At 45.8% G+C, this 12,001-nt stretch overlaps 1 protein-coding gene across 1 annotated transcript; it reads left to right on the top strand.

The window, feature by feature from the left end:
* The first annotated feature begins 5 nt into the window (after positions 1-5).
* Positions 6-3,180, top strand: RPL37A (ribosomal protein L37a). Its single transcript, XM_071562525.1, has 4 exons — positions 6-69; positions 937-1,065; positions 2,294-2,376; positions 3,027-3,180. The coding sequence occupies exons 1-4, from the start codon at positions 67-69 to the stop codon at positions 3,088-3,090; spliced, it is 279 nt and encodes a 92-aa protein (XP_071418626.1). The 5' UTR covers positions 6-66; the 3' UTR covers positions 3,091-3,180.
* The last annotated feature ends 8,821 nt before the right edge of the window (positions 3,181-12,001 follow it).

Genomic DNA, 12,001 nt, shown 5'->3' on the forward strand with positions numbered 1-12,001 from the left:
CCCGAACGTCACTTCCGCTCGCGCCTGCGCACGGGGGCTCTCTCTCCGCGTCGGCGCCGGCGGAAGATGGTGAGCGGGGCCGGGGGCTCGGGTACCCCATCCCCCTTCATCCTCCGACATCCTCTCCGCGGCGGCCGCGCTGACCCCGCGGACCGGGCAGGGTGTGCTCCGCGCCTCTCGGCGGGTCCCGGCTGGGCGTGGGGAGGCGGTCCGGGAGTGGCGAAGGGCGGCGGGGCCGGACGGGCCGGCCCCGGGCACGCAGCGGCTGCTCGGGGAGCGCTCCTGCCCAAGGGCCGGGCTGTGCTCGGGCCCCGCGAAGGCTCCGGCCTGGCGCCGTTCCGCAGCTGATGCTCCAGGGGAGGGCAGGGAGGGTGGTTGCGGGGCTGGAACATCGCCCGTACGAGGACAGGCTGCTGGAATTGGGCCTGTTCAGCCTCGAGAAGAGACAGCGGAGAGGCGATCTCGGTAATAAGTATAAATATCAAAAGGGGAGGTCCCAAGAAAATGGAGCCGGGCTCTAGTTGGTGGCGCCGAGCAGTAGGACAGGAGGCAATGAGCAGAAACTGATGCTCAGGAAGTTCCACCTGAATACGAGGAAGGACTTTACTGTGCGAGTAACTGCGCACCGGTACAGGTTGCCCAGAGAGGCTGTGGAGTCTCCCTCGCTGGAGATGTACAGGAACCGTCTGGGTGTGATCCTGTGCCACGTGTTCTGGGATGACCCTGCTTGAGCAGGGAAGTTGGACCAGGTGCCCTACTGTGGTCCCTTCCAGCCTGACCCATTCTGTGTTTCTGTGAATGCTCAGTTTTCACCACAGGGGTGGGAGGCTGCAGTCCCCCTTTATGGTGCTGAGCTGCTGTGTCAGGAGAAGGAAGCAGCCGAGGGGATGGCAGTCTCTGTGAAGCTGAAGCTTATTGTGGTTTGCCTCCCAACAGGCCAAGCGCACCAAGAAGGTCGGGATTGTGGGTAAATATGGGACCCGTTACGGTGCATCCCTTAGGAAAATGGTGAAGAAGATTGAAATTAGCCAGCATGCCAAGTATACCTGCTCCTTCTGTGGCAAGGTGAGAGATCTCATTACCCCAAGAAACCTTTCAATATCAAATTGATTTTGGTGCTAGAAAAGCAATTTAATGCTTCAGTACTTTTTATACTGAAGAGATAACATGACAAGTTTTGAGACAGTGACAAGTGTATGGTGAACTTTGAGCTACAGTCAGAATCCATGAAAAAGAAATACTGGACATTCCACATGCATGTTTAGTGGTATTTAAATGAAACAAACACATTTTGTTACACAAAAGATTGAGCAGTGTTGCCATACTGTTTTACATACCTAGTAAAATGGACTTGACAGATTGGAGGCATCATATGATCTTGATAATTAAGGTATGACTTAGGCTATTTTTTCCCATTCAATAGCTTTAAAGTGTACCCAGAGAAGCAAGAGAGCTTACTTTTCCCACTTTAAACTTCATGTCAGTGGCTTATTTTTGTGTGTTGTATAACTCTAGATGGAGAAGAATTTACAATAAGAAATACTCTTACCTACTCACATACATAATCAAAATTCACTATTCAGTCTAGTTTTTGACAGTTTGAGAGGCCTGTCAGCTTGTGCTTTGCCCAGATTTTTATTGAAATCTGTAGTGTAGGTATCTGTAAGTGGCTGGGAATTTTAAAGTATTTTCATCAGAGGTTTTTTTAAGGAGGAGGTTGTATTAGTTTGTTGTTTTTCTGTGTTTTTTTTAACTTTGTGTCTTTTGCATGTGAAGTGAGACTGTCAATAACCCCCTTTGCAGAGCTCCCTAAATTAGGCATAGGTATAGGCAAACCTGTTGTTATCCTTGCAAGGTGATGGATACTTGCCTCGGGGAGAAGAGTTCATGACCCACCACTCATATTTAGAGGCTGCTTGAAAGGTGTCTAGTTTAGAACAGTCTTGGATTGTCCAGGGAGAACTAGGAGTAGTGGTGTTACATTTAGTCACCACATCAGGTGAGTATCAGTTACTATGACCAAGGTAACTCCTTACTATTTTTCTCCTTCCCAAAAAGCTGAAATTTTGATGATGGGTTTACAAGTTACTTATATCTGAATGAAAAAGTGGTTCAGAAGGACTTCCCCTTTTTGGCAGAATCTGAGTAAATAGATTCTCTGATCCTTGCCTATCCTAACTAGGCTTATAGGAATGTTGTGGTGTGATGCTGAAGTTCTTTCCTGAAGTTTGTTGTTTGGCCTTTTCAGCTGGTGCAGAGTGATTTCCCCCCCCCCCTTTTTCTTTTATTCCAGACCAAAATGAAGAGGAAGGCTGTGGGTATCTGGCACTGTGGATCCTGCATGAAGACAGTTGCTGGTGGTGCCTGGACTTACAAGTAAGGAATGAAGAAGCTCCAATCAGCATTTATTCTTGTGTAGCTTAGGCATAACACAGCTTTTGATTCTGTTATCTATTTTTCAAAAAATTTTCATCTACTAACCATTAAGTAAGTATGTTTTGAGTTAGTTATAGGGGGAGGGGTTTGCTTGCTTTGTAAAAATTTGATTGCAGTGGATCAAATTGGATTTGATTGCTGTTCTTTGCAATAAGCAAAACCAGTTTTACTGCAAGAAAAATAATTTCCGTGTTTTCCTTTTGTTGTAAAAGCCTTGAATCATAATAACGCTATAATAATAACTGTCAGGGTGCTCTTGCTTACTCCCTTTCTTTGCTCTCCTTCCCCCACAATTCTGGTAGAAGACACTGTTGCCTCACACAGCCGTGAGGGAGCTGAGCCCGCACCATGGGGTGGGCTCATGACTGGGTAATTTGGGTTAAGATGCAGCCTGTGAAGCTGCATGTGCTTCTGTAGACCAAGGCCTACGCTTTGTTGCCATGAAAGTAGAAGTGGAATTAAACCTCTGTTGACAGTGCAATTGGAAATAAGACGACAACTATTTGAAATTAGTAGTGCTTTCTTAAAAAAAATAACACTGGCACTATTGTTCTGCTGCCACATGCAAATGACTCTGTTTCTTCCTCCAGTACCACCTCTGCAGTGACAGTCAAATCTGCAATCAGAAGACTGAAGGAACTGAAAGACCAGTAGATGCTACTTCCTGTTTTGCTTGTGAAACATCCTTTTTTCCCACTGTCAAGATTTGTCAATTTATCAATAAAAGGGTGATACTGGAATGGAGTCATGTTTGTCTTCTGCACAAAGTCCTGTGTGTTGTGTTACATATGGTGGGTTGATCCTGGCTGTGCTCCAGCACTCTTTTCCTCAGCTGGACAGGGGAGAGAAAATAAGGAAAGGTCTGTGGGCTGAGGTAGGGGCAGGGCAAGATCCTTCACCAGTCATCATGACAGACCTGACTTGGGGAAATTTAATTTATTACCAGTCATATCAGAGTAGGATAATGTGAAAACCAAATGTTAATTTCACTCACCTCTCCCTTCTTCTAGGTTCACCTTTACTATTGATTTTCTCTCCTTCCTCCCCACCAGTGGCACAGAGAGACAAGGAATGGGCACCAGTCAGTTCATCACATGCTGACTCTGCTGCTCTGTCCTTCTCAGAGGGGAGGGCTCCTCACACTTCCTCTGCTCCAGTATGGGGTCCCTTCCACGAGGTGCAGTCCTTCAGAAACAGGCTGCTCCAGTGTGGGTCTGCCACAGGGTCTTAAGTCCTGCAAGCAAACCTGCTGCAGCATGGACTCTCCATGGAGGCAGAGGTCCTGCCAGGAGCCTGCTTCATTGTAGGCTTCCTGCAGTGTCACAGCCACCTTTGGATGTACCCCTACTGCAGCCTGGGGCCCAGAGAGCTGCAGGTGGATCTCTGCTGCTCTGTTGACTCCCACGGGCTGCAGGGGAATCTGCTGTGGTGCTGTCATGACCCATCCCTGGAGGCAGGGTAACCCAAGGTTCAGTGAATAGATCTCTTGGGCTGGATTAGAGTGAAATGACTCTGAATAAATGTTGTTCTTATTTTAGAACAATTTTGTTGCCCTGGAAAGGAGGTATGTAGCTGTTTTGGTTACTAGCTATAGAAATGAAACATTATAAAAAGTATAAAGATACTACTTAAGAAAATGCATGAGTACATAGTGAAGAGGAAAGATACCAGCAGCTGTGGCTCCAGTGAGGAAACCTGATGCATTTAAATGTGTGTTGATTGAGATGATGGTCGCAGTCTTGGTCCATTAGAGTTGGGGGGAGCCTTTACAACATAACCATCAATGGGGTTGATACCTTCAGGTTCAGGTGGGAACGCCCAGGTACCAGCCCTGGAGGTGGGGGTGGGGTTTGCACCGTCTGATGTAACACATTGGGTGATGTGCAGTCTTCCAGTGGAAGGCCCCAGAAATGTGTCTGGTGGTTTATGACACCTAAGATGTGACAGTGCCTCTCAGGGCAGCATAGTTGAGCCAATTGTGCACCATCAGAAGGGATGAACAACTTCAGGCCTACGTGTGGATTTGAATATCCCAATACGTTCCGGGAGGAAGGTGAGTGGCAAAGGGGAAAGGATTTTACAGCTGAGCCAGTTGTGTAAGGAAGGACATAGGCATGATAAAATGCATTATCCCAACTCTGCAAGATCTGCTTCTCACTGACCTTCTCCCTTATCTTGCTCAAAAACCAGTTTGTTGCTAAACAACTTTGTCTGTCATAGTTATCCTCTGGTGGTGGGTGCTCGCCCCCTGTGCACCTGGGCTGTTCCCTTGTACATTGCCAGCAAAGCACCTGCTGCTCATTAACCTTTAACATTTCAGTCTCTCAGATGCCTGAACCACTTCCTCTCCTGCGCTGACCAGGGTACCTGCAGAGCTGTTCCTGTCACACACTCCTCTCTCCAGCTGCAATTGCTGTTGTGTGTGGGTTTTTCTCCTTAAATCCAGTATCCCAGAAGCACTATCACTGTTGCTGATGGGCTTGGGCTTGGCCTGTGGAGTGTCCATCTTGGAGCCGTCTGACATTGGCTCTGTCAGACACAGGGGAAGCTTCTGGCAGCTTCTCACAGAAGCCACCCCTGTAGCTCCCCCGCTACCAAAACCTTGCCATGCAAACCCAGTACATTACTGTATTTATAGGGATAACTATGGAGACATTAGTAGTGCTGTCCCTTAGTTAAGTGGTTCTAGTTACTGGTGAAGCCATTAAAAAACACTTTTCCAGTTTAATGGCACTTTATTGCTTGAATGCACTGAGGTGAATCTGAGGAAAACAAGTAACTTGAAGAAGCATGGCTCATCTTGGTATGTCCTTCATGTCTGTGCCTTGAGGAACAGCACAGAGCTCCAGGAGTGGAGGAATAGACAGATGTAAGGGAGAAGGAGAGAACACCTAAAACATCATTCCGCCTCTTCCCATTTGCCTCTGAGGAGGGCTCCAGGGACTAGGGCATGTGCTGCAAGATGGAGAGAGAAAGAGCATCATGACTGGCTTGGCAGAGACTGGAATGGTAAAAGAGCAGCTTGTCCTCTGCTGCTGGCTGGTGTGAATTGTCCAGTGCTGACCACAGACAATTGTGTACTACGTCCTGTAGCGTCTTGTTGTCTGCAGATCTCAGGGTTAGTCCACCTGAACATGTTGCTCTCCTGGCTCACTCTCCCTTGGTCTGGTAGCAGCTCCTGTGTCTGTATGTTCAAGCTGCTTAATCCATACTGAGTTGCAACAATGACTTTTCATGTTGAGGCAGTTCTTAGGACATTCAGTCTTGGGACAAAAAGCTGATGGTTGAGCTAGTAATTGCCTCCAAATCATCTATTTAGACTGTCAAGGTGCTGGAACATCTTTCATGATCTGTCTGTCTGGTGAGTTTCAGTTTGGTTTGCGTTTTGGTTTTTGTCTGGGCTTTTTGGTGACTGCAGCACATCTCCTGACTTTAACAACACAGATCAGAAAACATAAGTCTTGTTAATAACCCTAGTAGCTGCTGGAGGAAATATAGTAAGGAGGTAGCAGAGGGGTTGCTTGCTCTTGCTCCAGCTTAAGCTTTAAATAGACTTGGGTGGTGATGAGTTATTAATAATTCATTAATGAGCCTGACATCTTTGAAAGATTGATTCAAAATTGGAAAAAAGTAGGAACTTTTTCCCAAGCTATAAAAAGTCTGTAGCTCACAAGATTGACTGCAGTGTACCTGAACTTGTTTCCTAAACTTTGTTTTTTGCCTTTTAATTCAGTGCTTCAAATTTCCGTTCCCTGAATACAAAAATTTACTTTAGTATCTGGTGTTATTCATACCAATCTGTATATTCTCATGTCACATCCTAACAGGCTGTAATCACTTCCCTGTGAAGCCAGCTGCAGTGTCCAACCACCCTCTGGATGAAGAACTTCTTCGTAATATTCAGCCTAAACCTGCCCTGACACAGCTTTCTCCTGTTCCTTTTGGTCCCATCACTGATCATCAGGGAGAAGGGATCAGTGCCTGCCCCTTCACTTCCCCTCAGGAGGACTAGGACACTGTTGTTCTGCATATTACTTTTTATTCTTAATTCAGAGTTTTTAGGGTCACATTTCCATGCATGCTTCTGTGCTTTCTTCTTGGAAGCAGAGGTCGTAATTGAAGTATGGGTTTCTGCTAAAGCTCAACTACTCTGAAGTAGCCATTCATTAACAGGTGCAGAACATATGTTTTGCAATGTTGATATCCCAGGGTGATTGCACAGGTGTCTTATCTAAGGTGACATATTCTTGCTGAGGAAGTTTTTAGTTACCCTTTGGATTTATATTCACAGAGGGTGGAAGCTGGGCAGGGTGGAAATAGTAAGAGGAGACAAGGATGTGGGATGATTTTTTGATCTGGATTGTGTGGGTCTACCAGGGCTGAGCCTGCAGATCTCCCGGGCTTGTGCCGTGGTATCCTGGCCTGATCCTCAGCAGGGGCGTTTTGTGTTGGTGAATCAGGGCTGCCTATTCCACTCATTTCCCCAAAGTGAGAGTAGGGAGGAAGGTGGAGAGGGCCGGGAGGAGAAAGGATGCTGTGATCAGAGCACTGGCAATGCTGCGAGCGGCCAGCGGGCGACACTGCCGCTCCGCAGCGCGGTGCTGCGAGGCGGCTGCAACCTCTCGGCTTCCTTTCCAGTTCAGGAGTCGGGCTCTGCTCACTGTTGCGCCTACTGTAGCTTCTCAACTCAGTGTTTCGTGCTCCCCCCGCCCCAAAATAGACCACAGCAGTGATTTTAGACTGAAACAGGAGTCTGTGACAAAAGACATCAGGAAGTAAAATAGGAATGGGGAGGTTGGAGATGAGGATTTTTTCTGTCATTTGTCACCTCTAACAGCTGAATTTGTGTCAGGTATCTGTCAAAATGTAAGAGAAATGTTTGTATTGACAACTATGTGATTTGGCCAGTTGATCCTCCAATTTGTTGTTTCCTCTGGGAATCTAGGGCAAGAACACGAATTCTTAGCAATTTTGCTTACTGCTTGCAGTATATTTGCTGTTGAACCTTAGTCAGGAACTTGGATATAGTTGTCCTAGATGCTGTAGAAGCAAAGAGCTGGCACCTGTCCTGGAGGGTATGAGCTTATGGCTGTGTCTGACCCACTGTATTGCTACAGCTCTGGGAATTGGAGAAGGGTTTGATGGAAATGTAGACTTTAAATCTGACTGAATGTTCTGTAGATGTGACTGCACAGGTTCATTGATCCTGGTTGCTCTTGAAGAGCAGGAGAGATGGGGACTTCTTTCTCAGAGCAACCTGTCAGTCCCACATGGGATTTTTCTTTCAGGATCAAGGATATAACCCAAGGGGATGGTATCTGTAATTGGAGTGGCATTTCAGATGCCCAAGGGTTTCAGGAGCCCAAAGGAACTTGGAAAAAAAAACAACTGAACAAGCACAGGGCAACCAACTCTACTTATTCTGATCTCTGTGAAGCATTTAATTGTTTCCAGAAGAAAAGAATTGCTTTGGCTTTACCCCATTTGTGCTTCCTGGTCCTTCCTGCTCACTGACAGCCTGTTTTGTTGTATCATGGGAACACCACTGATGTGTGTATTATGCCACATATTGAAGAGTGTTGGAGCCTAGGGCTCACAGGGATGAGAAACCTCAGCCCCAGGCGTTGGTTGCCCTTTCTGCATGTCCTGACTTAAAGGCAGTTTGAACTCAGCCTGTGTGCAGGTGCTCAAATCCCTTCTTAGGGATTTGCTGTTATACAGCCTGACAGTTATAAGCAATGGGCACCATGTTTTATGGAGCATATCCCAGTGTAATTTCTAATGCCCATGAACAGCAAATATGACCTTTACTATATGGTCAGATGCCTTCATCCTTGAAGACAGTCAAGGGCTGCCCATTGCTTTTCTGAGCTCCTGCATGCCTCTTCCTCCATGCTGCATCCTAGGGAGATTTCCAACGGCATTTCAGAAACAAGAGGGACTGATGCAGATGAGTCACCTTCCTGGTGCAAATACACCCTATCTTGGTACAATTTACTAGGCCTCTCCCTAGAAAGCAAGAAGATTTAGTGATGAAGTTTATTGCTGGATTTGTGTGCACCTCAGAACACTGGACAACAAGAGAAGTTCCCAGAGTTGGGGAATTATGTGAGCACCACTTTAGTGGGCTGCAAGTCATCATCTTCTGATTTTATGTATTGCCCAAGCTTCCACCTGCTGCTCACCTCACCTGTATTTTCAGCAGCTCCATAGCATAACAGAGCTGGTCCAGCTCCTGTGAAAGAAGTGGGCAGGCAACATCTGTCTGCTACCCAGCTATGCTGCAGGGTTCACAGCTTTTCTTGGAGAAATGATTCCTTAAAAGATACTACAGAATGATTTGCAATGGCATGAGACTGTATTTCCAACGGCTCAAGGTGACAGAGAATTGCCTGCTTGAAAGCGGCCCCAGTGCTCTGGAAGTGGGCAGTTGCCATCGGTAACATATCCTTCCTCCGAGTATTTGATCTTAGCGGACGTCTTTTGAGGCATGGAGTGTGGCAGAGTTGTGGATATGCCTCAGGTGCCCTTATTAGATGCCTGGATGCATTTTGAAAATGGCTGCTTAGAAAATGTCTAATTGCTATTCCACATATTCAAAAAGGTTTTTTTCTCTTGACAAGGCTTTGGCATGCCTTGGATTGCTAAATATACTTTCCTCTTGCAAATTCTTGGCAGGAATCTGTGTAAGGAATCATGCCAAGCAGTCTCTTCAAATGTTAACAAGCTCATCGGTGTGGCTTTCCCAGTGCAGGGTTTGTGCTCTTTTTTTTCCACCTCCTTTCCCAAAAAACCTCAACCCTTCTTTTTGTACACTCTTGTTCTAAGCACATGAACTATGGCAGCTCTGCAAGAAAGGATTTTTCTAACCAGAGCTGAAAAAAAGTGCTTGTTTGGTGTTCAACAGTTTGGTGTCACTGCCTGCTCAACCTCCTGGGGCTCCTGTTGAGTAGGAACTGTGGGTTTTTGGATGCTTCTGGAAAAACTAATCCGTTTCCTCTCCTTCCTTGCCCGGTGTTGCTTTTTCCTCTGTTTTTAGCAAGTTGGACTGTGTCCTTGCATGGCAATGGTAGATTTGATGTCTTTTTTACAGTAGCCTATTAGCAAGTGAATGAGGCTGCCCTGGTCCCCTTTTATTTCCTCTCCAGTGCTTATACTGGTGCAGGAGCAGCACTGGAGGTGGTGCCTGCAGCCAGGCACGGACCCACAGATTAGAGCTTCACGCCTGGGCTGCAGCTCCCCTTCTGCCCCAAGGAAAGGGCAGTGCTGCTCTGGCATCTGCCAGCAAAGGAAGCAGGGAGAAGCCAGTGCTGCACTGCTGAACTGCCAGTGTCTCCCTAAAAGAAACCTTATCCTAAGAGTCTGGCGTCCATCAATATGTCAGGTTACAAATGGCATTTGAGGTTCACTGGAGACAATCTTTCTATAAGCATTTGGAGAGCTTTGCCTCTGCCCTACTCTCCTTGTCTTCAATCATCTGATGGACACACCTTGGGAACAAGTGTTTGTGCTCGGGTTGGGCTGTTAGATTCCCCTCCCTGTGCTCAAAGTCCTACCTGGTCTTCATGGAAAGAGCTTGGTGGGGGAGGCAGGGAAGGTGCTGCAGAGGAAATTGATTTGTGGGGCCTGAGAGCTTGAGTGCATCACATTACAGTCTGGAAAGTCAAGGCCAGACCTTGCCACAGGAGAGGCCATACTTGAGACAACCAGAAGGGTAGCCCAGGCCAACTCATGACTCCCCACTTTTCTACTAAGGTGCTTCTTGTTCATATACTCTCTCCTAGGAGCACTGTGACTTTGTCCAGTTCCTGTGAAATGGACCCATTTACCTGGAGAGCAGAGAACTGCCCTTCCTGATACTGGTAGCAGTCCTGTTAATGATTATTTCTTTTTTGTATTTTATTCAACAAAATGTAATATTTTCATTCTTTATTCGGTGGGCTTTTCTTAAGAGACCTCTATTCACACCAGGGAATATTTATTTATATCTCATGAGTTTAGTTTCAGGAATTTGTTCTGTGACCCTTCTCCATTTCTTTGATTAAATCTCCTATTGTAAAAGGAACATTTTATTCTGCAGTACTTCCCCACTCTGAGACAAATGTCATGTAAGTCACAGCTTTGCTCTCCCCTTCAGGCAGTTCCGGAATGGATCCAGTTCTCTGAAAGTGTGGAGAGAGAACCTGATTCCTCCAAATAAATATTATTTATTGGGTGATGCTAAGTGATGGACCAAGAGAGCATTGCCTTTTTCACTAAGTATAGTTCTTCTGAGTTGCCACCCACTATTTGGCCTCACCTTTGAAGAGAGTTTTGATACAAAGCAAGATTGTCTCTAATATCCCAGCTGTGAGGCCAAATTGATTGCTTGAAGATAGGATCTTTGGCTCTATCAGTCATGTCTGTTTCCATTCAAGTGGTTGGATTTGACTCTGTTGTTACTGTAATGGATTATATTCGAGATTAAAAGACAAATCTGTATGGGAACATGAAAAAAAATCTTTAAATGCAGATTAGACCTAAGTCATACAAGGAAAGAAGGGAAACAAATAAATAATCTAAGCATTAAATAATTCATTTCTAACTCTAGGCACCTGAAGATGTATTCTTCTTCATGCATGAGGAATGTGAAACAAAGAAATGCAACTTCCTGTAGCAAGCAAAAGATGTTTGCTCCAAAGTAGGTCCATCTCTGACAGAAATGTTGTCTATGTTATGGCACTTGTTGTGGACCTCAGATACAGACTATGCTGGTACCTGTCAAAACAAAGAAGAAAACAGTGACAGGAAAAGACAGAAGATGATAAACAATCAGACAGGTGTGAAAGATTCACAGTCCTAAAAACAGGGTAGTGATCTGAGCCCATCAGCAGCCTGCCCATTGCCAAGAGCTTTGGTTTGAGCTATTACTATGACATCAGTGCTTAGCAGTTGAAGACAGTGATGATTCTTAAAATATGTACCTTAAGCAATGATAAGTCACTTCATATTGTTCACTTGGAGAATCTAGGGCATTAGAAATGACGAGACAGATGCCAGTTGTGTTACTTTTTTGTTTCCAAAGGGTAGAGATCAGCAGAGTGGTTGTGCGTGGGGATCAGGCTGCTTCATTTGGTCCATGTACTGTCCTGCCCTTTCCCACTACTTCCTGTATTTCTTTGGTGTATGTGCACCTTCCTCGATGATGTGAGGCCCTTGAAGCATGGAATATCTCCTTGTTTTGCCCACTGGGGAGAGCTAAGCACAGAGGATCCTGCATGTTGTCTTTTACCTGTGTTGTTCATCTGTAAGATGGAGATCACTCATGCCTTTGATTACACATTTCAAGAGCATTCCCTACCATCACTGCAGGATGATGGTACCTTTGTCAAAGGGAAAACTTGCCATCACTTGCAGGAAAAGGGATTGCATGGAAATGAGAGAAATTCTGACTTGTGGTTTTGCTCTAAATCAGCTGCATTTTTAACATTCAGAAGCCAACAAAGATTAAAGACTCCTGGTCAACCTCTCTATTCCCTTGGGGAAAAAAAGTGAAAAGACTTGATAAATATTTTGCATTAATAAA

Source organism: Pithys albifrons, chromosome 8 (genome assembly GCF_047495875.1).
Source record: "Pithys albifrons albifrons isolate INPA30051 chromosome 8, PitAlb_v1, whole genome shotgun sequence".
Taxonomy (NCBI): domain Eukaryota; kingdom Metazoa; phylum Chordata; class Aves; order Passeriformes; family Thamnophilidae; genus Pithys; species Pithys albifrons.

Coding starts and splice junctions, on each gene's coding strand:
- RPL37A (XM_071562525.1), top strand. Junction 1,066..2,293: donor CCTGCTCCTTCTGTGGCAAG/GTGAGAGATCTC, acceptor CTTTTATTCCAG/ACCAAAATGAAGAGGAAGGC. Junction 2,377..3,026: donor GGTGGTGCCTGGACTTACAA/GTAAGGAATGAA, acceptor TTCTTCCTCCAG/TACCACCTCTGCAGTGACAG.